Source organism: Rhipicephalus microplus, chromosome 5 (genome assembly GCF_043290135.1).
Source record: "Rhipicephalus microplus isolate Deutch F79 chromosome 5, USDA_Rmic, whole genome shotgun sequence".
Taxonomy (NCBI): Eukaryota; Metazoa; Arthropoda; class Arachnida; order Ixodida; family Ixodidae; genus Rhipicephalus; species Rhipicephalus microplus.
In genome coordinates this window covers 218,791,553-218,813,559 of record NC_134704.1, presented here as the reverse complement: position 1 = coordinate 218,813,559, position 22,007 = coordinate 218,791,553, and the positions used below count along the sequence as shown (strand labels likewise).

At 51.6% G+C, this 22,007-nt stretch overlaps 1 protein-coding gene across 9 annotated transcripts in view; it reads right to left on the bottom strand.

Moving 5' to 3' along the window:
• Window positions 1-22,007, bottom strand: part of LOC119173519 (uncharacterized) — a 264,826-nt gene that overhangs the window by 140,411 nt on the left and 102,408 nt on the right. For all 9 annotated transcript variants that reach the window (XM_075896500.1, XM_075896503.1, XM_075896507.1 and 6 more), the window contains 2 exons: window positions 1,960-2,817; window positions 1,463-1,542 (listed from right to left, as the gene is read on the bottom strand). In XM_075896500.1, coding sequence (XP_075752615.1) covers window positions 1,463-1,542; window positions 1,960-2,817 — 938 coding nt within the window. The remainder of the gene's footprint in view (window positions 1-1,462; window positions 1,543-1,959; window positions 2,818-22,007) is intronic.

Genomic DNA, 22,007 nt, shown 5'->3' with positions numbered 1-22,007 from the left:
CCATGAGTTCTGCGCTCATCCAGCCTTTTTCCTACACTCTGTCGTAGATGCTTTGAGGGAAATTTGCCTTTGGAAGTGTTATGTTTAAAAATAATGCAAGGCGGTAGCTTGCGCCCATGCGCTGTCACCACCAGCATTACAGTGCATCGTTGTTTATCAGCGCCAGATGTTGTGGCGATGACGCTCCGTGCACCTTTCTCCTCCACTGTCATGTTTCGCAGCATATCAAAGCAAATGGGGGTCTGATCAGCGTTGCCGATCTGGGACAAAATGAAGTCTTTCTGCTGTCGGAGCTTTATAACGAAACAATGTAAGTCTACCATTTTGTCCTCATATGCTGTGGGCAAGCGCTGGCACAAGCTGGTCCGCCTTCGCAGTGCGAGGCCATGGCGCTGCATGAAACGAGTTGTCCATTTGGAGCTGGCTTTGAACTCTTTTGCTTCGATGCGCTGCGCTCAGGCTATTCTGCGTGCCTCAGTCTGCACAATATCCAATGACACAGCACAGCCATCTTGTCGTAGCTCCCGCATATGCCGGACCAGTTGCTTTTGGACGTTTGGATACCTGCCAGTCTTGGCACCACGGAAAGCCGTTGTGTCTTCTTTGTCGCCTCAAGTTTTTCTTCTTGATCCCTCCAGTACCGAATACTGGTTTCTCCAACCCAGCAATGCCTGCTTGCAGCTCGGTTGCCGCTGCATTTAGTTTAAATCCAGCCGTGTAGCTTCCATACTTCCCCATGGTAGAACCAAAGTTGAATACACGACCACGACATACGCATGCAAAATGGCTTTTTTTTTCTTCTTATCTGATGGTGGTGATGGCAATCGAGCTCCCGGTGTTGTACACGTGCCCTCCAAGGAGCGCGGTGACTTGGGGGGTATCAGTAATTGATGAAACAGTCTATTTTTCCTTTCAGGAACGCTTTTTTTTTTTTTCCAAGTTTTATTTCGACAAACACGTTGGTTAGGTCGATGCACTTCGAACTCTTTTTATTTGCTCATCGATTTGCCTTCTTTTTTTCTTCAGGGTACTGTGACCGCGTTCTAACTGTACCACTGTGGGGTAGAATTGTTTCTGATCACGGCCAAGTTCAGGGTGCACCTATTATGCACGGAATTGAAAAAACAGAATTTTCCGCAACCAAACTAGGGGTGCGCCTATTATGCGAGTAAATACGGTAGGTATGTCGATATCCGCGGCACTATTGCCATCCCAAAAGTATGCCAAGCGATGTTTGAAGTAGAAGTTTTAGGATTCAGGATGTTCGTGGTAAAAAGCCCCCAATAAGAGAGTCCTTACCACTTTGGCGGCCTCACATTTTAGTCTATTATATCCGAATGCCCACCTGCAGTGCTCAAACATTCGGCCATCGGTAGAGTACTGTAGTAGACGTCACTGCAACAGTATTGCACGTGCCTCACTGCAGGTGCCATCCCTGTCAGTTCAGCTCAGCAGCTCTCACCTCGACATACTCCAGACGCGAGTGCAGGACCATGTTGCAGGTGTGGCAACTGTACGTCCCAGGAGAAGACACCCTCGGCCCTGGAAAAGCAAGCCACCAGCATGACTCCACAGAACCCAACAAAACTAGGCCAGAAAATTTCACATGCAGCTGTCTCAACAGATTTGCGAGGCGCACACTAGTAGCAATTATAGCAAGCAACATATTGACTACCTATGAGCACCTCCACAAAGTAAACACATTTGTACAAGTGTCATGGGTAAAAGCAGTTGTTGTGGCCATGTTTCAATAAAGGTGAAATGCTCGGGGCCTATGTACTTAGACATAGGAGCACATAAAAGGACACTAGATACTCAAAATGTCAGAAGTCCTCTACTACACCATCCCTTATAATCCGAAGTTTGTTTTGGGATGTAAAACTGCTATAACAATTATGATTCAAGTGTCACAGGAGGGCACATTTGGGAGAAGAAATCTTCACTGCTCCAAAATCATACCTCTGTCCCTGGAACGAGATCTTGACCGCCTCGAGCCTCGGGACGACTCGCTGTGAATATCAGGCCTTCGGCGCCCTGGTGGAGAATCTCGCCGCACGTATCTGCGGAGTGGAGAGACACGACGTGCATCATGCTTCGGGTCCCTCACGCTCACAGCCGGCCTCGACCTTGACCCCAGTCCAGTCCTGGCTCGGCCTCGGGAACGACTCCTGCTGCGGCTTCGCGACGACCGTCGTCTCGGTCTGGAACGGTCACTAAAATCTCCTTCTTTAGAGTCCTCTGTGCCTTTTTCCTCTTGTTGCTCTTTGGTAGTGCTCTCAGACTTTGTGTTTGGCTCAATTTTGGCTTCAACGTCTGCTGAAGACCCTTTGGCTTCTGAAGCTGCCCCGTCACCACTCACAACAGTGGTGTCCTCTTTGGCATTGTCTACGGTGTCCTCTCTGGCGTTGTGTGCGGTGTCTTCCACAGCACTGGAGGTGGCAGCTGCTACTTCCTCCGCACCGTTTCCGACTTGAGAGCTGCCTTCAGGTAGGTCACCTTCGGGTGTGTCCTTGTTGCAGGCCTTTGCCTCTAGAGCCGGCTTTCCCGAACCCTTGGGGTCACTCTTGCCCTTTGCATCGTCCTTGTGTTGGCCGTCAGAAGGGCTTCGATCGGATGGTCTTTTGGACGAAGCACCATCTCGAGAGCTACTGTGTCTGCCTCGACCTGCCCTGTGGCCATGGTCACCTCTTCTGCAAGTTCGGTCCCTAGAACTGGCGTGACCTCTGCGGTCTCTCGACCTGCTTCGGTGCCTACGAGAGTCACTGCGGGAATGGTCCCTCGAGCGCCGGCCTCTCCTGTCCATGCCGGTCTCTCTGCCTGCACATGCAGCGAAGGTGAGCAATACTGACAAAAGTGTGGAAAAAGCGAAGCCGAATAATACATGCTGCAACCAATTTCAGAAACGTGGGGCACCACTGGTAAGGCTGATAATTAGGGCAACAACAACAGGGACGTGCTCTATGGCTCCACCAGTACCACCGTAAACTTGAATGCATAAAGATGGTCAACATTGTGGCTCTGTCGAGTGCGTCATACAACACACACAATCATGACAACTTGCACACGTTGGTCACAGGGTTTCACGAAAACAGCACATTTCAGTTGCAATATCTCACTAGTACCACTTCATAAAGTTACGTAAATCATCTACAGGGGCGCAACAGCCAAAATAGAACTTGGAGCAATCTTTGGAGCAGCAATTGTAACTTTTGGAGCACTAAAATTCAAACTTGGAGCAGGTTACATGGAAAGAATATTCACTTTTTTTTTATCACAAAAGATCAAATCTGAAGCAGTATGAAAAAGAAGGTTTGCATTTCGAAAAAACTATGTGCAAACCATTCAACATCACTTAAATTGTGCAGTAAAAATGAGCACCATTATTTCAATAAAAGCAGTATTTTGAACCACCCCACTCGGCAAACAACGATAAAGTCCACATTAGCATTTGCCAAGCCTGTAAAATCTTTTGACAGACTATGACGATTCAAATGTGGATCTGCCAAGCTGGCCACCTTGAGATTCGTAAAACTGAGGAACAGTTGTGGAGAAAAAAGAAAAAACTGGTGCACAGTTTTATTTGATTTCTTTAGGGCTCCAGAAATGTGATAGAGTGCTTCAAATGATTGCCATCGATTTTTTCAGACGTCATCGATCATATTACAACTCACAATTATGCGGCGTACACAGGGGTGCGTAACTGAACAAACTGTGCTCTCTCCTGTGACTACAGTCACCGACAACTCTCCAGACTTGGCAAGGACAGCGAAATAGGCTGAAAAATCGAACAGTCCGAAAAACGGTCAAGCCGTGAAAAGTGAAGCTTATTAGAGTTAGAGAAGCCTAAAAGAAATCCCCAATAATGCCTTGCTTCCTGCTGTTCTTGTGGATGAGCAAATTTGGTTCTATTTGAGCTACGGTAACATCGCTGGCAAGTGCGCTGGCAATCGCTGCCGCCGACCGCTGCGGGCGGCAAAGTCGGTGGCTCCATAAAACCAAGCAAACAAAACTTGATGCTGGTCGCAAAAAAGATGCATGCAACTTCTTGCCTGTTTGATGGGATTTAAAAAAAACAGTCTGGGCTTCTACCTGCACCGACACTGCACAGTACATGTGCCTCCAACATTTCATTTCGTCACCATCACTTAAATTTTCTGATGCTTTTCCGCAGGCCACCAGGGTACTGTGGCGAAGGTGGCTTAAGCGGCATTCTGCACAGGTTAGAACAAAGCCAAGATATTTGCAACTTCCCCCGTTTTTTTTTTCTTTTTTTTTTTTTTCAAAATGAGTTTAGGCTTGGGACAACACTTTTCAGCTCTGCTGGCAAGGCGCATTTCACTAGATTAAGAACAACGGCATGTGATTGTCAGACCAGCTACCGCACTGGATGGCGGATATCTATCACATGTGCCGTTGCTATGGCTACCAACGTGGTCATCGGCGACGCCGGCGTTTGTAGCACGTTCAGTTTTTTGGCAAGCAGTAGCAGCAGCATATGATTACAGTTTTAGTCTTACTCTCTGACAAGGAAATTCACATTTCCTGCGAAGCGTTGTTGGCTAAGGCAACACATTTCGCCTTGAAGTTGCATCGTCTGCCGCTGCTGTTAGGGGACTGATGGGCACACGGCGCTCTTGTCCTGGCCTAATGAGTACATATCAGTTAGCTCAGGCTGGTCGGGTATTTTGGCACAATGTGAAGCAATTTCGACAAATTCTGTGGTTGTGGCACAGCTTGGCACAACAATGAGGAATGGTATCAAATTGGCGCAGCTGTTGCGACCCCGCATCTATCCCAAGCTGAACCCCAAGAGGAGGAAAAGGCCCCACTTACATGACAGAAGCGCATCTGCCATCTGAACCACCATGCGTCTCACAACGTCAAATCTGGAGTGTAAGGATGCAGGCCCACACTCTTCGGAGCAAGAATAGCCATCAACCTTTACAGCTGTACAAACTTGCTGCTCCTCGTGCCCACTATATACAGACTATTTTCTGTGCCACATCTGGACAACACCACCTTGGGCTGTTGAACCGATGTTTTCTAGTTTTTGTATACCACGACATCAATTAACCTTTTCGTTACCAGGCTTATTCAAAGCAATCAATGATTTGAGTTGTCAAATTTGGCATGATTAATTTGTTTCTCGTGTACCAAGCCATTCCTTTTAGTTAGTCCGGTCACTGAAGTTTCAGACTCAATTTGAATTTGCTTGTTTTGGCAACATTGTGGTTTTTGACAGACCTTTGCGCGAACGAATGAGCATGTGTTGTTGGGAAAATGCAATTGGCTGTTGAACTTGACAGAACGTATGTGCCTCTCATAGTTATGCAACAGTAACATCGAAGTTCTGCAAGCAAAAGAATTTTTGCAAGAAGAGGGGGGAGGGTCCGTGTGACAATCATTTTGATTTTGCTCAGCTGTATGGGGAAGGCCAGTTACGCTAATACATGCTGAATGTATTCCAAAGCATGGTTACAAAAAATCACCAGCACCGGCTGTTGACAAAATTGTAGCGCACATTCTTTAGTGAGCGAGTACCGTTACAGTGAGTACAAGAACGCTATTAAGCCCCTGTACAGCAGCAAAGACTAGGTTGATAGTAAAGAAGTTTTTAGCAGGCTTTTGCTGTCTCTTCTTTTGATTGTCTTATAATAAATGTTATTTTTGCAGGCAGGAAGGCATATTTGTTTAAATTTGGCCAGCTATTGGGCGCTAGTAGCTGTTGCTCCCATGCAGTGTAAACAGCTCTCGCAGGACGGTCCGACAGTTCTGAACCAAGCAGCCCCAAGGCAATTTTCACTTTACTACAGTTGACTCTCATTAATTCAAACTTGAAGAGACCTCTGAATTTTGTTTGAATTATCAAGAAGTTTGAATTATCAAAAGTTCCCAGATATACGACTCTGGGCAAGTGCACATTTATTTTATCACATTTAAAAAATTTTTAAGCGTATTTAAACTCTAACTGCACCCAATGAACCGAAAGAAGAAGTCTAAGGTCTACATGTTTATTGGCCAGAACTCTTAGTCTGGCGAGTGGAATCGATAGCACCCTCCTACCTGGCGCCTCGTTCACCAGCTGCCGCTCGCGCGCCGACAGCGTAGCCCGGGCGCACATAAGCACCAGCATCCGCCAAGATGGCTGCCAGGGCGCCTCTTGGTCTGGGCCAGTCAACAGTCCGCTCCTCCTCGCGCTGGCATGTCAGGGCACGCTACGCTGGCGCGCTGCGCGGGCCTACGTCAGAACGCAGCACCATTTCCCTTTGAGCCGCGCGTGACATCCTCCTCTCCTACGAGCTATGTTGCGCCCGACGATTCGCTTGTCGTGGCAGATGCTCTCAGGCCTCCACGAGAGGTTGACGCGCTGCTCAGCAGGCGGCTTCTCGTTCGTGCGTTCGACTTCGGCCCTTGTGCGACAGTCGTCGCACCCTAGGCAAGCGTACTTGCTCGATCTTGCGGAGTTCCCTATAAGGCCTGCAAGCCCATGAGTGTCGCACTGTGCTGCATCTTGGGTTAATAAACCCGTTTTTGTTGTTATCCGGCCTCGTGCGTGGTTTCTGCACCGTGCCGGAGAAATTGACGAACCCGGCCACAGCGTCTTCGCACGCAGCGGCAGTGGAGGACGTCTCATTCCTACACGGTTGCGCTTAGTAGGTAAGCGTAGTGCAAACCTATCTTCACGTAACTGGCGCCCAACTTGGTTTCGGCATGGCTTCAGAGCAGACCCCTTCGAGGCGCTCGTTCCTGTTCGATCCTGTGGCGACGGACTTGATCTCGATCGAGGCAGACGGCTGCAACAGCACAGGGTACGGCCCTCTCGGCGACCCTCTGCTTTCAATCACCGGGAGAGATCCCTTTTTCGGGGCCCCCTACGGTGATGCGAGTCGCTTGAACGAGGACCACAGTCCTAGCCAAGCCAGTAACGGGCTGTATCAGCTGTTCGAGACTCATGCGCTTACGGGCCCGTCCCCGGCGCAGACTCCGCTCGCTGGCCTTTCCCCGTCAGCAGCGGGGTTGACAGCTCAAATCGCCGCACCCAGTCCTTCCTACCGGGGGCACTCAGATGTTGGCGGGAACGCGCTTACTGACCCGTCGTGGTCACGAGCGCAAAGGGTTGATGAAAGGCCTGCTCGCTTAACCGACAACGTCGCCGCGTTCAACGACACTCGCTGGCCTGAGACTAGCATTGGCGACGTTTTCGACGGGCATTGGGCACTGTGCTCCGCTGTCGACCCGTTCACCAGTCGCGTGAGGCCTCAAGCACCAGTCGAAGTGCAAACCCTACCCTCCTCCATGCCAAGTACTGGCCCTTTTCGGTCAGACGCGCATGTTGGGAAAAGGGCACGCGCGCCTGTTACGGCCGCGCCAGCCTTGGAGCAATCACCACTACAAACTGCGGCGCAGCTCTTAAACGTTCTGTTGGAAGCAGTGCGCTCGCAGCCTTGTGCTTTTAAGGGAGACTCCGAGTCCCCTCAGACTAGCGTTCCGAGTAGCTTAAGGGTACCTCTGCCTGAGTACAGCGATTATTCGGACCGCATCATTGCCACAAAGTACCTCGAGGCACTGCACCGCTATCAGCAGGCTACGCGGCTGAGTTACAGCGTTATGCTAGGCTCTGTTTTGCCCGTGTCGCTGACAGCCAAAAGGGCGAGGTGGTACTGGCTCGTCGGCCACCAAGCTCGCTCGATGGAGGAGTTAAGGGCCCTCTTCCGTAGCGAATTCCTTTCTCCTGAATACGAGCGCCGCATGCGTCGCGAGTTAGAGCTTCGCACACAGCATCCCGACAAATCTCTTCTCGAGTACGTTCGGGCTTTGCAGGAGCTGTACCTCCTTGCCGATCCTATGGCATGCGACGCTGAGAAGGTGGAGCGAGCCATACGCCAGGCTCATCCAACCTTCGCCGCTTACCTTCGGAGCGCCCGTTATCGTGACCTCAACGAGCTGGCATCCGATGCGAAGCGTATTCAGGGCAGCATTCCGGCAACGTGAGCCTATCGCCCGCGTCTCTCAAGCCTCGTTGCGCGTGGGCTGGTCGTGACTCGTCACACTGGTGCTCCCCGAACCACGAGGCGGCCTCTGCCGCGAGAGACCGAGATGCGCTCGACGTGTCGCACCGCGCTCTGGACTTGTACTCGTACGGCCAGGCGGCCACCGTTGCCCGAAAGCGTGAACAAGAACGGAAGCCCCGTGCTCTAGTGCACGAGGGGATATCTGATCGCGGAGCCCCCCCCTGCGGCTAGCGAATGGACACCTCGTAGCTCTAAAGGATCGCCGAGATCCCCCCCCCTGTTGGAGGAAAAGGCGTGGTCTGCTTTCGTTGCCGTGAGCGTGGTCACACCGCGCGAGAGTGTAACGCGCCCCAACTGACAAGGGCCTGCTCGCCCGTCAGGAAATGGGGTGAGCCGTCGGTGAGCTCCCTTTTGCCGGCGGCTGCAGCAGTAACAGAGCACGGGAGTGTAACACAACCTCTGGCACCAATGGCGTGTCGCGCTGGACATGACATTCCAGCCACGCCGGCGCTGCTCATCACTCTTACGATCGCTCGTCAAGAGTTTGCGGCGTTGCTGCATAGCGGGGTTTCTCTATCTCGCTGTTCGGCGAAGAGGTTAGGGCTCATTTGCGCGACCGCTCTGTCCGCATTCGAGCTTGCGACACTGCCTTCCACCTCGCCAGCGGTATCGCCACCTCGTGCGGCGCTGCACGGTTGGTTGTACGATGGGGAAATCGCGCACGCCGATGGCACTTTGTGCATCTCCCTAGTCTTTCCGTGCCTGTGATTCTCGGTCGCGACTTTCTCGCGGGCACGGGTATCGTGATTGACGTTGCAAGCGGAGGCTACAGGGACGGCCCTTACGGCTTTTCGCTGCACCTACCGTGGTCTCCGCTGCCAGTAAGTCGCCAGACGCCACGAGGAGGAAGGAGGAAAGACGACCAAGCATTGGCCCCGCGGCCCGTGTCTCCCCCTCCGACGCCAAGACTGGTCCTTTGGCCAGCGCGGCAAAAAACGGTCCGTGCGTACAGCTTTCCTTCGAGCATAATGCTGCCGAGGTGAACGAGGTCTCGGCTATGCCGGTGACCCCCCCGCTAAGCAGCAACTCGAATGGCTCGCTGCCGCCTTTGCCGGACAGCTTGTCGAACCGCGAGAAATCACGCCTGTCGTGGCTGTTGACACGTTCCAGCGATACGTTCACGGAACGCCCGGGGCGGGTTGCACCTTTCTGGTGAGGCACCGGATTGACACAGGTGACGCACAACCGTGGAAATGCCATCCTCGCCCCGTTAGTGCGGCAAAGAGGACAGCAATTGATCAGACACTAAATGAGTTGATTGAGATTGGAGTTGTCCAACGCTCAAACAGTCCTTGGGGTTCACCGGTGATAATGGTCCCCAAAAGAGACGCCTCTCACCAGCTCTGTGTGAACTACCGCTGGCTGAACGAGGTCACGAGGAAGGATGCTTATACTATGCCTAACGTTGGCTCGATCGTGGATACTCTAGGCGGTGCTTGCTACTTCAGCACCTTGGATGCTAGCCGCGGTTACCTACGGGTTCAGATGGAGCAGGCTGACATGGAGAAAACTGCATTCAGCTCTCACAGAGGTTTGTACGAGTTTACCCGCATGCCGTTTGGCTGTTCTAGAGCTGCAGCTACGTTCCAGAGATTGATAGACCGCATTCTAGGGGACGCTAAATGGCAACACACCATAGCGTACCTCGTTGACATCGTCTTCTCTCGAACGTTCGAGGAACACCTTCATTACTTGGAGGATGTCCTTGGGAGGTTGCGTGTCGCCGGGTTGACATTTAACCCAAAGAAAGCTCAAATAGCTGAGACTCGCATCTCACTATTAGGCTTTATCATTGAGAGCGGTCATATTCTGCCGTGCGAAGAGAAGGTACGTGCCATTGTGGAGTACGCGACGCCGGCAGACATTCAGGGCCTAAGGCGCTTTTTGGGAATGGTGAACTACTATCGGCAGTTCATCCCAAACTGTGCGGCCCTTCAAGCGCCCTTGACTGCACTCTTGAAAAAGTCGGCACGATGGAGCTGGGGGCCAGAACAAGAGCGAGCCTTCAAGGCACTTTCCGAAGCTCTAGTGGCCACAGCTGAGTTAAAGCTGCCCGACCTGAACGGGGAGTTTGTTGTCCAAGCGGACGCGAGCGACCTGGGTCTCGGCACCGTACTCCTTCCGGAGCACGACGGCGTCCTCTGGCCAGTCGCCTTTGCGAGCCGGTCACTTAACGCCGCCGAGCGTAACTATAGCGTCACAGAAAGGAAACGTTTCGCTATAGTTTTTGCTCTCCGGAAGTTCGACTGCTATGTTGACGGCGTGCCATTCGTGGTGGAAATGGACCACATGGCACTCACCTGGCTTAAGCGCTTGCGCGAGCCCTCGGGCCGCCTCGCGCGCTGGGTGTTGACCTTGCAGCGGTACAACTTTGTTGTACGCTACCGGAAAGAGAGTTCGAACGTCGTGGCTGACGCTTTGTCGCGTGCTCCCTTTTTGGCGTCCGGCACTTGTGTCCGCCACTCCCGCGAGCAGTCGCATCAAGTAGACCCCGGGCCCTCTGGCTCCAAAGGGTCGAAAGGCACGAACCCCGATGGCGAAGTGACTTTCGAGTCGACAGCCTCGGGTGAGGACGCATACCTGGTAGACCCTGTCACGTCCACCGATATCGTCTTTAGCAGAGACGAGCTGCTCAAGGCACAGCAGGACGATCCGTTCAGTCCAACACATCGTTGACGAGCTCAAAGAGCTGAGCTCCCAAGCGGAGCGGGTGGTTAAGCCGCCGGGCGCGATCAGATAGCTGGTATTGCTGTCGGCGCCAAATGCCGTACACAGGCTGGTATTGCTGCGGGCACGTTGGATTCGTACCTGCTTGATGCCGACGGCGTTCTCCTGCACTACATCCCATCTGAAGAAGCTCCCCAGGAGTCTTTCAAGGTGGTGATACCCCGCAGTCTAAAGAAAGCCACCCTAGGTTATTTCCACGACTCGCGGTTGGCCGGACACGCGAGTGGCCTTAAGCTTTTCAAAAGTTGTGCCACTGCGCTACCTGGCTTGGCATGAAGCGCGACGCCCTTCACTACGCCCGCTCATGCCGCGTGTGCCAATGCGTGAAGTCTCGGGGGGGGGCAATAATTGATTTGTGGGGTTTAACGTCCCAAAACCACCATATGATTATGAGAGACGCCGTAGTAGAGGGCTCCGGAAATTTTGACCACCTGGGGTTCTTTAACGTGCACCCAAATCTGAGCACACGGGCCTCGACATTTCCGTCTCCATCGGAAATGCAGCCGCCGCAGCCGGGATTTGAACCCGCGACCTGCAGGTCAGCAGCCGAGTACCTTAGCCACTAGACCAACGCGGCGGGGCGGAACCTTTCCAAAGAAGCCGGAGAGGCCCTGTTTTTCTCCTGGCTGTCACAGATCACTTCACGAAGAGGGTCGAACTGCTTTCCCTTCGAAAGTTAATGGCACGCGTAATCTGGGACAAGTTGACAGAGGTCTTTACCCGCTTTGGCTTTCCGGCGGAGTTGATCACGGACAATGCGTTCTATTTCACGGCCAACGTGTTTGTGGATGCGTGTGCTGCCTTTGGCATTAAGCACCATAAAACAACCATGTATCACCCACAGGCCAACCCGACCGAGCGGATCAACCGAAACCTCAAGCCCTTGCTGACAGCCTTTGCGCAGCAACACAGAGATTGGGACGCCTGTCTCAACGAGATAGGCTTCTCCTTGCGGTCTATGGTAAATCGTTCGACAGGGGTACACGCCCGCCTTCCTCAACTTTGGAGAGAGTTGCCTAACCCCATGGACCGCGTCCTACGGTGCGGCAGCGGGGCAAGCGCCGCGAAAATCAGCCCATCTGGCTACGCGGCGAAACTGCGCTCACGGGCGAACGCGGCCCTCGACCTGGCACGTTCCAACCTGGCAAAAGCGCGTGCTGGTCAGAAGGCTCAATACGACCATTCGCATCGGGATGTCCGTTACGATGTCGGCGATCTCATCCTCAGGCGCAATTACCGTATTTACACGATTGTAAGACGACCCTTTTTTTCAAATTTGACAATCCAATGTTGGGGGGTCGTCTTAGAATCGAAATCGAAATGTACCTTAGAATCGAAATCGAACCATGTATTGTCATCTCGAATAGTTTCCCGCTCAACCCAAAGCGCATAGTTTTCTGCGTGCTTATACAAAAGCTTTTTCTTTTTTTAGTATCTACTGCGCGCATTACGAGTGCCTTTATGACGAGCGCACGGCTCTTGAGGGAGCACCGGTAATCGATGGAAGAGCCGCCGTAGGGGGGTATTGGTAGTTGACGGAAGAGCTCCTCTTTGTGATACAATATTCTAAGCGGGCGCGTCGCCGCGTGCTTCTGTCGCTTGTGTCCACGACCGGCTCTCTCGAGTCACTTCTGTCTGACATGAGTGCCGTAGGCTCGAAGAACACTCGGCGCTCGTTTACGGCAGCGTTTAAGCGGGCTGCTATTCTCCCCCTGCGCCGCGAATACAACGAGTGGATTTCGTCAGGAAGCCGCGAACTTACGCCAAGCGGGCGTGTGAGGAGAGCCTCCCTGGCTACTGTGAGCGGGTGGGTCCTCTCCGCATGGGCGGCCGTCCCACGCGATGCCGTGGTGCGGTCGTTCGCGAAGTGTGGACTCACACTTGACGACGACGTGCTGTGGGACTGCAGCAGCAATGACGGCAGCAGCACCAGCGAGGACGACTCCAGCGACGATGAATAATCCTCCGCAACCACGTGAACAAATTTTCCTTGTGTAAAATGCGCACGTTCTTTTTTTTTTTTTTTTTTGAGATGCGATTTTGGGGGGGTCGTCTTACATTCGAGTCGTCTTACAATCGTGTAAATACGGTACGTTTTGAGTGACGCCGCCAAAGGCATCTCGGCCTCCCTTTCGGCCAAGTGGTTGGGCCCATACCGAGTGCAGACTAAAGTGTCGCCCCTGGTATACAAGCTGGCTGACTGCCAAGGGAGACCAGTCGGCGGTCCAGTTAACGTCTCCGACCTCAAACCTTTCGTTGCCCACTGCAACGACTTTGGGAAGGGGGAAGCGGTCACCGAACCGCTGGGAAACCGGGATAAGGCTGGTTCCAAACCACGCCACCGGTACAACCTGCGAAAACGCACTTAGGCTGATTTTCGCCCCCGGCATGTAGTGGGACGTTACCCCTCCATGTGAGGGAGCGGAAATTTATAGCTGCTGTGCGAGAGCCCATCCAGCAGCAACAGTAACGGCTACCTGGGGAGCTTTCTCTCTGGTAACGCAATTGCACGCGCTGCGCGCAATATATCCAGCCGGTTCCCAGCGTTCCCGGCTGCTCGAGAGAGAAAAGCCCTTTTTCCAGTGGCTCACACTCTCAATGGGTATCTTCCGTGTAGTCGGCGGAAAAAGGGAAGCGTGCGCCCTATTGGCTCACGCAACCTTCAATCCGACAGAGTAGGCTCTCTTTATTGGGCCAGCCTGTCGCGCCTCCAGGGCCGCACCTTCAGTTGCATTTCTGCTTTTCACCGACACCCCAGCGTTCGTGATGTATTCCTTGATGGCCCGTTCCTCCAAGAAAAAGCCCGGGAGACCAGTCGCGCGTTCGTTCGTTTTGCAGGCACCAGCCACGTCCATGCCGCCTCCGTCGAATGCTCCCCCGGGCCCGGCTAACAAGACACCGCCTCGTCGTGAAGTCGCTACATGGACGTTCCAACAAGGCACTGAGGCCCCGGTCGGCTTCGTGTCGACTCGTCGCTGGTCCAAGCAACGCAAAGTCTGGGTTGGGTTAGACGCTGAGTCCGCCCGCGGAAAGGACGCGGGCGCACCCTTTCAGACCTGCTCGACGCTTCCTGAGGTGCCTCGATGCTGCCTGTTCCCGAGGCCTCCTACTGCGACACTTGCGGTGCCCTGCTGGTGCACGAGGCTACCGACCTCCGTTCGTGGGTTCACCGAACAAAGTCCAGCGGTGCCCCTGCGGTCCTGTCCCCTCCGGCGGTGCCGCCTGGCCTGGGCCTTCAACCTGCCCTGTCGACTGACTCCATTCAGGCGGTCGTGGCGGCGCTCGTCACGGACTCATCAGTCAAGTCGGCCATCGCTGCTGCGGTGTCTGCCGCCCTCCCGCGGCCCCTGGTTCCTGCTGAGACGCCGCCGAACGAAAACACCGCGACTCCCGTCGGTCTCGTGGACGGCACAGAGCTGGACCTCAGTTTTTTCGGTGTCGGTGGATGCTGTTAGTATGGCGTCTTTAGGGCGGCCTCGATCTTAGGAGGGGGGGATGTGAGAATCGAGAGCACCCTCCTACCTGGCGCCTCGTTCACCAGCTGCCGCTCGCGCGCCGACAGCGTAGCCCGGGCGCACATAAGCACCAGCATCCGCCAAGATGGCTGCCAGGGCGCCTCTTGGTCTGGGCCAGTCAACCGTCGGCTCCTTCCCGAGCTGGCATGTCCGGGCACGCTACGCTGACAGGCTGCACGGGCCTACGTCACAACGCAGTGCCATTTCCCTTTGGACTGCGCGTGACATCTTCCTCTCCCACGAGCTATGTTGCGCCCGACGATTCGCTCGTCGCGGCAGATGCTCTCGGGCCTCCACGAGAGGTTGACGCGCTGCTCAGCAGGCGGCTTCTCGTTTGTGCGTTCGACTTCGGCCCTTGTGCGGGAGTCGTCGCGCCCTAGGCAAGCGTACTTGCTCGGTCTTGCGGAGTTCCCTATATGGCCTGCAAGCCCGTGAGTGTCGCACTGTGCTGCATCTTGGGTTGTTGTTATCCCGTTGTTGTTGTTATCCTGCCTCGTGCGTGGTTTCTGAGCCGTGCCGGAGAAATCGATGAACCCTGCTGCAGCGTCTTCGCACGCAGCGGCAGTGGAGGACGTCGCATTTCTACATGGTTGCGCTTAGTAGGTAAGCCTAGTGCAAACCTATCTCCACAGGCACTACGTGGCGCCGACACATGGTAAAACGAAGCTTCACTGAGAAGGTCGGAGAAGATATCGATGAATGGCTAAAGCACTTCAACCGTGTAAGTACAATTGTTGGGATGTGGCCTCCTGGTTGACTAACGTCGGATTGTTTCTTCAAGAGACGGCGTTAGTGTGGTTTGAAGACCACAAAAAAACAATAACGACCTGGGAAGCCTTTGAAAAAGAAATACCGAGCTGCTTCGGGGGCCCATTGATGAAGAAGAAGCACGCTGAGAAAACTTTGATGCAGCGTGCTCAAGTCCCCGGTGAAACATGCACAACCTATATTGAAGAGATTCTGAAATTGTGCAAGTCTGTAGACCCACGCATGAAAGAAGATGAAAGGTTGGGCATCTCCTCAAAAGGATTGCTGAGGATGTCTACAATTTCCTCATCGGGAAGGACACCTTGGCGTCTGTAGTGGATGTGATCTAACACTGGCGCACGTTTGAAACACTGAAGGCTAGGCGCATCACTCCCAAATTTGGTAGACTTGCGTCCCCACTGTTGCAAGTGTCGAAGTCCCTCCTACATCATCCTGTGATCTTGCCTCAATGATCAGACAAATAGTATGCGAAGAACTTGGATGATGTGATGCCGTCACCCCACCGAAGGCACATGCTAGCGGCGCCTCCCCGCCATACGATGCAACGTGTGCTGCCGTGGATGCTATGCTATATGATGTGCGCCGATCAAGAGCACTGCAGCCTCCAACCGACAACCGACATCATCGCTGCGGTTTCCAGAACGCCTCCAGCCAACTACCTACAATGGTGTCTTCGTGGGACGATCATGGGTACATGCCGCCTCCTGAAAGGTTTGGCGACGCTTGTTAGGCCCCTGTGTGCTATAACAGTGGTTTACGTGGACATGTGGGTCGATTCTGCAGACACAGGCGTCGCCCCCAGCAGCACTACTACGAGAGACCATCAGCTTGTTCTCGGCAAAACAGCTGGCGTGGTGATACGCGCTCGATGCGGGACGCGTACATTGGGGATGGCTTCCAGCAAACCACTTGCAGTGACACACATGTGGGGCGCAATTTTCACCGGAATTTCTGCGATGACTCGCCATCCTCCGTGCGAAGCTTGACCCCCCCCCCCGCAGCACACCGGCTCTAATCACCAACCCCTGGTCGACGCGTCCCCTCCCCACCTCCGGGAAACTAGATGGTGCGGCCAATGGAGGTGAGGTCGGCGAAAATTTTTCACTACATCCACCTATGTTTCCACCCGTTTTTATGACTCAAAGTTCCTCATGCTTATTGATGGACTGCCTACGATAGCTTTCATAGATACTGCAGCAGCTGTTTTAGTGATGAGTCTTTACTTCAAATTGCGGCTAGGACATAAAGTGATGTATCGCTGGGATAGTTGTGCAACATTTCGTGCAGTGAGCAAGGAGACGCTGTGCTCGATCGGTGTGTGTGTGTTATTAGTGTTAGTTTGGGCGACAAGGTGTTCGAGGCAGAATTCGCTGTCCTGGCCAGCTCCACCCATGACATCATCTTGAGAATCGATTTTCTATGCAAGTGCGGTGCTACTAGAGATTGCGGAGCCTGCGAGATTATGCTATCCGCATTTACTGACGATCCCAAGCGGTGTCAAGGATCTATCTCCGTCATTGAAGATGTTGTCTTGATGCCCAACTCGATGAAGAACGTTCGCGTTGACACCTCTGCCTCGGACGCCGGCACGTTTAATGTTCTTGTGGAGCCCGTTTCTCTCAATTGTGCCAAGAAAAATGTGCTCGTTCCACGTTGTGTTCTTTCCATCAGTAATGGGCGATTGGCCTTATGGGTGTTAAACTATTCTACTGAACCTGTCATGCTATCCTGCTGTTTGCGACTCGCCCTCTTCGAACGAAATGTGAACAGTTTTATTGTATCTTTAAGCGACGAGAGCGTAGACCCTATTCGTGCAATGCATTATACAGAAGCCAACTTTCTAAGTATGGTAAAGGAGTCGCTATCTTCAGAGAAACGTCAAGCTTTGGTCAAAGTCCTTGCGAAGCACGCTACTATACAGTGAAACCCCGTTAATACGTACCTTCCGGGGATGGCCGCATAACTACGCACTAAACGTACTACGCATTAACCACCAGTTACAAATTTGCATCCCCTGACATCTGCCATCATCGCCAATAAAAGTAGAAACGCAGTGCTGCGGGAAATATTGTCCAAAGTGCCCATTGCAAAGCCATTTCTTTTTTGCCAAGGTACACAAATATTTTTGACTCTCGAAGAACCCCCGCTAGCACGCGATCGAGACGCTGATGAGCATTTCGAAACCACCGCAAGATCCGAGATACGCAGCGTGGTACAGCGACAGAACTATGGAGGAAGGAAACAACTTTCCTTCTCGCGTCGACAGAACGGACACAATCGGCTGTCCACAATAGTTGTTCCGCAGTCTGCTTCTAAGCAAAAACTGCCGCAGTTTTCTTTTTTAAAATGCTGTCAAATCGTTTACTGCATGGCTAGTTGCATGCAGCGCTTCGGTCGCTCTGCGCACACCGTGACTGCCGATCCGCTTGCTGCACAGATTTGGCGAGTAGCCTGCTGGGTTAACATGGCTCCGAAGAGCTTTCCGCAAGCAATGTGTTCTCCGCGATGCTCTAGCAGTCCTGGCAGCGTACGAAGGCGTATATCGGCTGTCACTAAATAAAAGTTTGCAGCATGGTAACAACTTGATAAGACAGATGCATGAGCTAGTTGGTGATTGGGAGTCAACATATTTGCACAGCGCAAGATTGCAAATAGTTACGACGTAACTACAAAAGAGGAGACAAGGACAGAAAGAGCGCTGAAGAGACAGGGACAGCGCTCTTCCTGTCCTTGTCTTCTTCTGTAGTTACGTCGTAACTACTCGCATTCTTGTGCTGTGCAAATATGTTAATGGTAACAACAGTGCTACACCCGCTGTCTGGTGCGCGTGTTGGCATTATACAGCAAGGTTTCTCGCTACCCGCGATCCACAACGCTAAACTCCATGACAGCGAGCTGCTTGCATTTCTGTGAAGCGGTGCGCGCTTGAACACGGTCCCGCAAAACAAAGCGGTAGCGATTGGCAGCCTAGCGCATTCAGGTAGCCGCCCACTAAAAGCGTGCAGTAGGCCTAAAGTGACTCTACACCACACGCCTGAATGAGGCATGGCCTGAGGAGATAACCGCGATGCTTACTGTGATAAGGCTTTTCGCCAGCGATAAGTGATACTGGCGTGTTTGTTGGTCGTTGCCACTTCGCCTTAGAGTTTTTCCCCGATGGTTACTATAATACAATAAGTTATTACAAGTTCCGCGCCGCAATTGCGCGGAACTCGTAATAACTTATTGCTTGTTCTCTGCACTTATCAACATGACGGAAAACCATTCATGGTGCATTGTGGCGTCTGAAAGTTCAGCGGAGCAGTAAACTTTTGTCGTGCAAAATGTTATCCCAGTATGCAGTTAGTACCCACTAACCCGAAGGCACAGGCCGAACACTACGGCTCAAGCGGTCCCCGAATGCATTATTCTCTATGCGACTCAGTCGGGGATTCGTTACAACTACTTTCAAACCGTTAGTACACGTAAAGTGGATATGCACTAACGAGGTTTGACTGTATTTGGCTTTGCGCAGAATGAAGAGGAAATAGGTGTACCCGAGATGCGTACTCGCCACAGGATTGACACAGGACCCGCTCACCCATTCCGGCAGAAACAATATCGTGTCTCATCTGCGGAGTGCAAGTTGATTGCTCAGTATGTAGAAGAGATGTCAAAGAAAAGGGTCATCCAAGAGTTGTGTAGCCTTTGAGCTGCCCCTGTGATTCTTGTCCGGAAGAAGGATGGTACATGGCGATGCTGTGTGGACTACAGATGTCTCAACTCTATTACTAAAAAGGATATCTACCCGCTTCTCAGGACAGATGACGTCATTGATTGTTTACAATCAGCAGCCTAATTCTCCTCCGTAGATTTGAGATCTGGCTATTGGCGAATTGCCATGCATCCGAATGACAAACAGAACGGCCTTCATAGCCCCAGATGGTCTATTTGAATTCAATGTAATGCCTTTTGGCCTATGCAACGCTCCAGCCACGTTTGAGCCCTTCATGGACACTATATTATGTGTACTAAAGAGGGAAGTTTGTCTTTGCTACCTGGATGACATATAATTTTTGGCCGTACATTCTATGAGCACAACCGTCGTCTAGACATTGTTACTCTTGTTCTCTGTCACCTGGTGGACAAGCAAGATGTTTGACCCGACCCCCAGAAAGTCACTGCAGTCAGCAGCTTCAAACAACCTCAGTCTGTACGTGAGTTGCGAAGCTTTCTGGGCTTATGCTCGTACTTCCGTGACTTCGTGCCTAAGTTCGCCGACCTCGCTTACCCTTTGACGTCCCTACTCAACAAGAACACACCTTTTCGGTGGTCAGCGGAATGCGAGTTGTCTTTTTCGCAACTCAAGTTTGTTCTTACGTCAGGGCCCATGCTTCGCCCCTATGACCCATCTGCTGCCACAGAAGTTCATACCGACGCCAGTGGTGTAGGTATCGGCGCCGTCTTGGTTCCATGGAGCTGCTGAGCACGTCGTTGCCTATGCCAGTCGCTGGTTAAGTAAATTGGAGCAAAACTATGCTGTCACAGAGCAGGAATGTCTCGCCGTCATATTCGCCGTGCACAAGTTTCACCCTTATATCTATGGACTCCGATTTTCTATTATCAAGGACCACCATTATTTATGTTGGCTGACTGGACTGCGGGACCCATCTGGTCACCTTGCTCGTTGGGCGTTACAATTGCAAGAACACGACTTTGAAGTCTAACAAGAGCGGTCGCCGTCATGTCGACGTCGATTGCCTTTCATGGCTTCCCCTTCCGACAACCGAGTGTGACGCTGACAACTTTGATAAATATTTGGCAGTAGTAGATTCTCCATTTCCTGACCTAACAACTTTCTGAGTTGAGCAATGCAGTGACAACAGTCTCGCTTCTTTTTTTATTTCCGGAACGAACGGTCAATGGGGTTTTGTCATAAAGAATGGAGTTCTTTACAAAAAGAATTGCTCGGCATAGGCCCTCGTCTACGTCTAATTGTGCCTACAAGTTTGTGACAACACGTAGACTCGAAACATCGGCCTTCCTGACTCCGTTATCATCACGTCCCACCAGGAATTACCATTCTGCAAAGTTCACGCCTATCACAGCACGCACTAACAGTTTTAAGTATTCCTTTCTTCCTTGCACTATAACCGATTGGAATAACCTTCCGCATGAAATTCTTTCATCTGATAATGTGCTGAAATCTATTGATCAAATGTTTGACTTGTAAATTTCGTATTACTATTTCACAGTGTTTTTTTAAATAATTTGTATTGTCCTATTTATTATTTTCACCTCGCTAAAGAGTGTATATTTGATCTAACGGCTCTGTAACACCCCCCCTCCTGCTTGGGCCCATTTGTGGCCTGCAGTATTGTATAATAAATAAATAAATAAATGAGTGAGAAAAAAATGTACTTGTCCCGTGATTAGTGCTTTCAAAATCACAACGCGCTTTTTTGCAGGCCACCAGTGTACTTAAAGGGACACTAAAGACAACTATTTAGTCGACATTGGCTGTTGAAATGGTGGTCCAGAATCCTCGCAGTCTTACTTTTATGCCAAGGAAGGGCCAATTTTGAAATAAAATCTTGTTTTAGTGGTCCACATCAGGTTAGCACACTTCAAGTTACCCGCCTCAAAAAGCAGGCCGACTGGACTGACTCACGTTACTGTTGCTGTGCACAACGTTGCCCGGCTTTACTGCGCTAGTACCAGCAGACCGAAAGCAGCGGGAGCCACAGCAGCAACATCGGCCATTGATCAATTTCCCTCCATTGGCTCCGAGATTGCAGACTCTTTTGTTTCAACTGCACCCCGCTAGATGGCAACCCCTGTCCTATATAACCACGCGAAAATTGAATTTTTTAACCACTTGCGCAATTTTCCATAGTAACAACTGGGGGTTCTTTATTCCACAAATCAAACAGAAACGAACAAGCAGCATTCGATTGCGTCTTTTAATGCACGGAAGGTTCTTTATTTAGTGCAGTTAGATTAATTGATTGATTGATAAGTGGGATTTAACGTCCCAAAACCACCCTATGATTATGAGAGACGCCGTAGTGGAGGGCTACGGAAATTTCGACCACCTGGGGTTGTTTAATGTGCACCCAAATACAGTTAGATCAATTACTAGCGATCAATTGTAGGCGGATCGGATCTTTTTGAAAATGTCCGATTGCAGCACTTGTGCTTTTATGCATTTATCTTCATTTCTCGGTAAGTAGGGCACTGTTGTTAATATTTTCATTTTAGGTGTTGTCATACATTGAGCTTTCACTGTGACGTAAATTGTTATTTGACTTTAGTGTCCTTTTAAGGTGGATTAAGAAGCGTTCTGCGCAAGTTAGAAGAAGGCATAAAACACCCCTCTTCCCCTCTTTTTTCCCTTTTTTTTTTCACCGTGGGATTAGGTTTAGGGCAGAACTTTTGGGCTCCCTTGCATGCAAGGCGCGTTCGACCAGATAAAGTAACAACAGCGCGCGCTTGTTAGTCCGGTGACGGCAACAGATATCTATCGCCGGGACAACGCAACTTCAAAAGAGAAAAATGTTTTATGTACGGTTGCTATGTCAACCAACGTGGTCGCTAGCAACGCCGATTTTCGCAGCACGTTGAGTTTGTTCGCACGCGGAAACAAGGCACACGCTTCCAGCTTTAGTTTATCACATGCCGTAGCTACGTCTGCTGAATAGGAAGTTCATTTTTTCCACGAATCATTGGTGGCTACAGCAATGCCTTTTTGTTTACAAATTGCGTCGTCCCACCAATAGGTCTCCACAGCGGTCAGTGAGCCGATTCCGCGGGGCTTTGTTACTTTCACTTTATCTGGTCGATCGTGTGTCGAGAGTGCCCTCACCTAATAGGAATATATCTTACACCGTGGCCGCCATTTCTCGCTGAAATTAGCGCATCTGAGAAAAGTTTGAGGCTGGTCAGG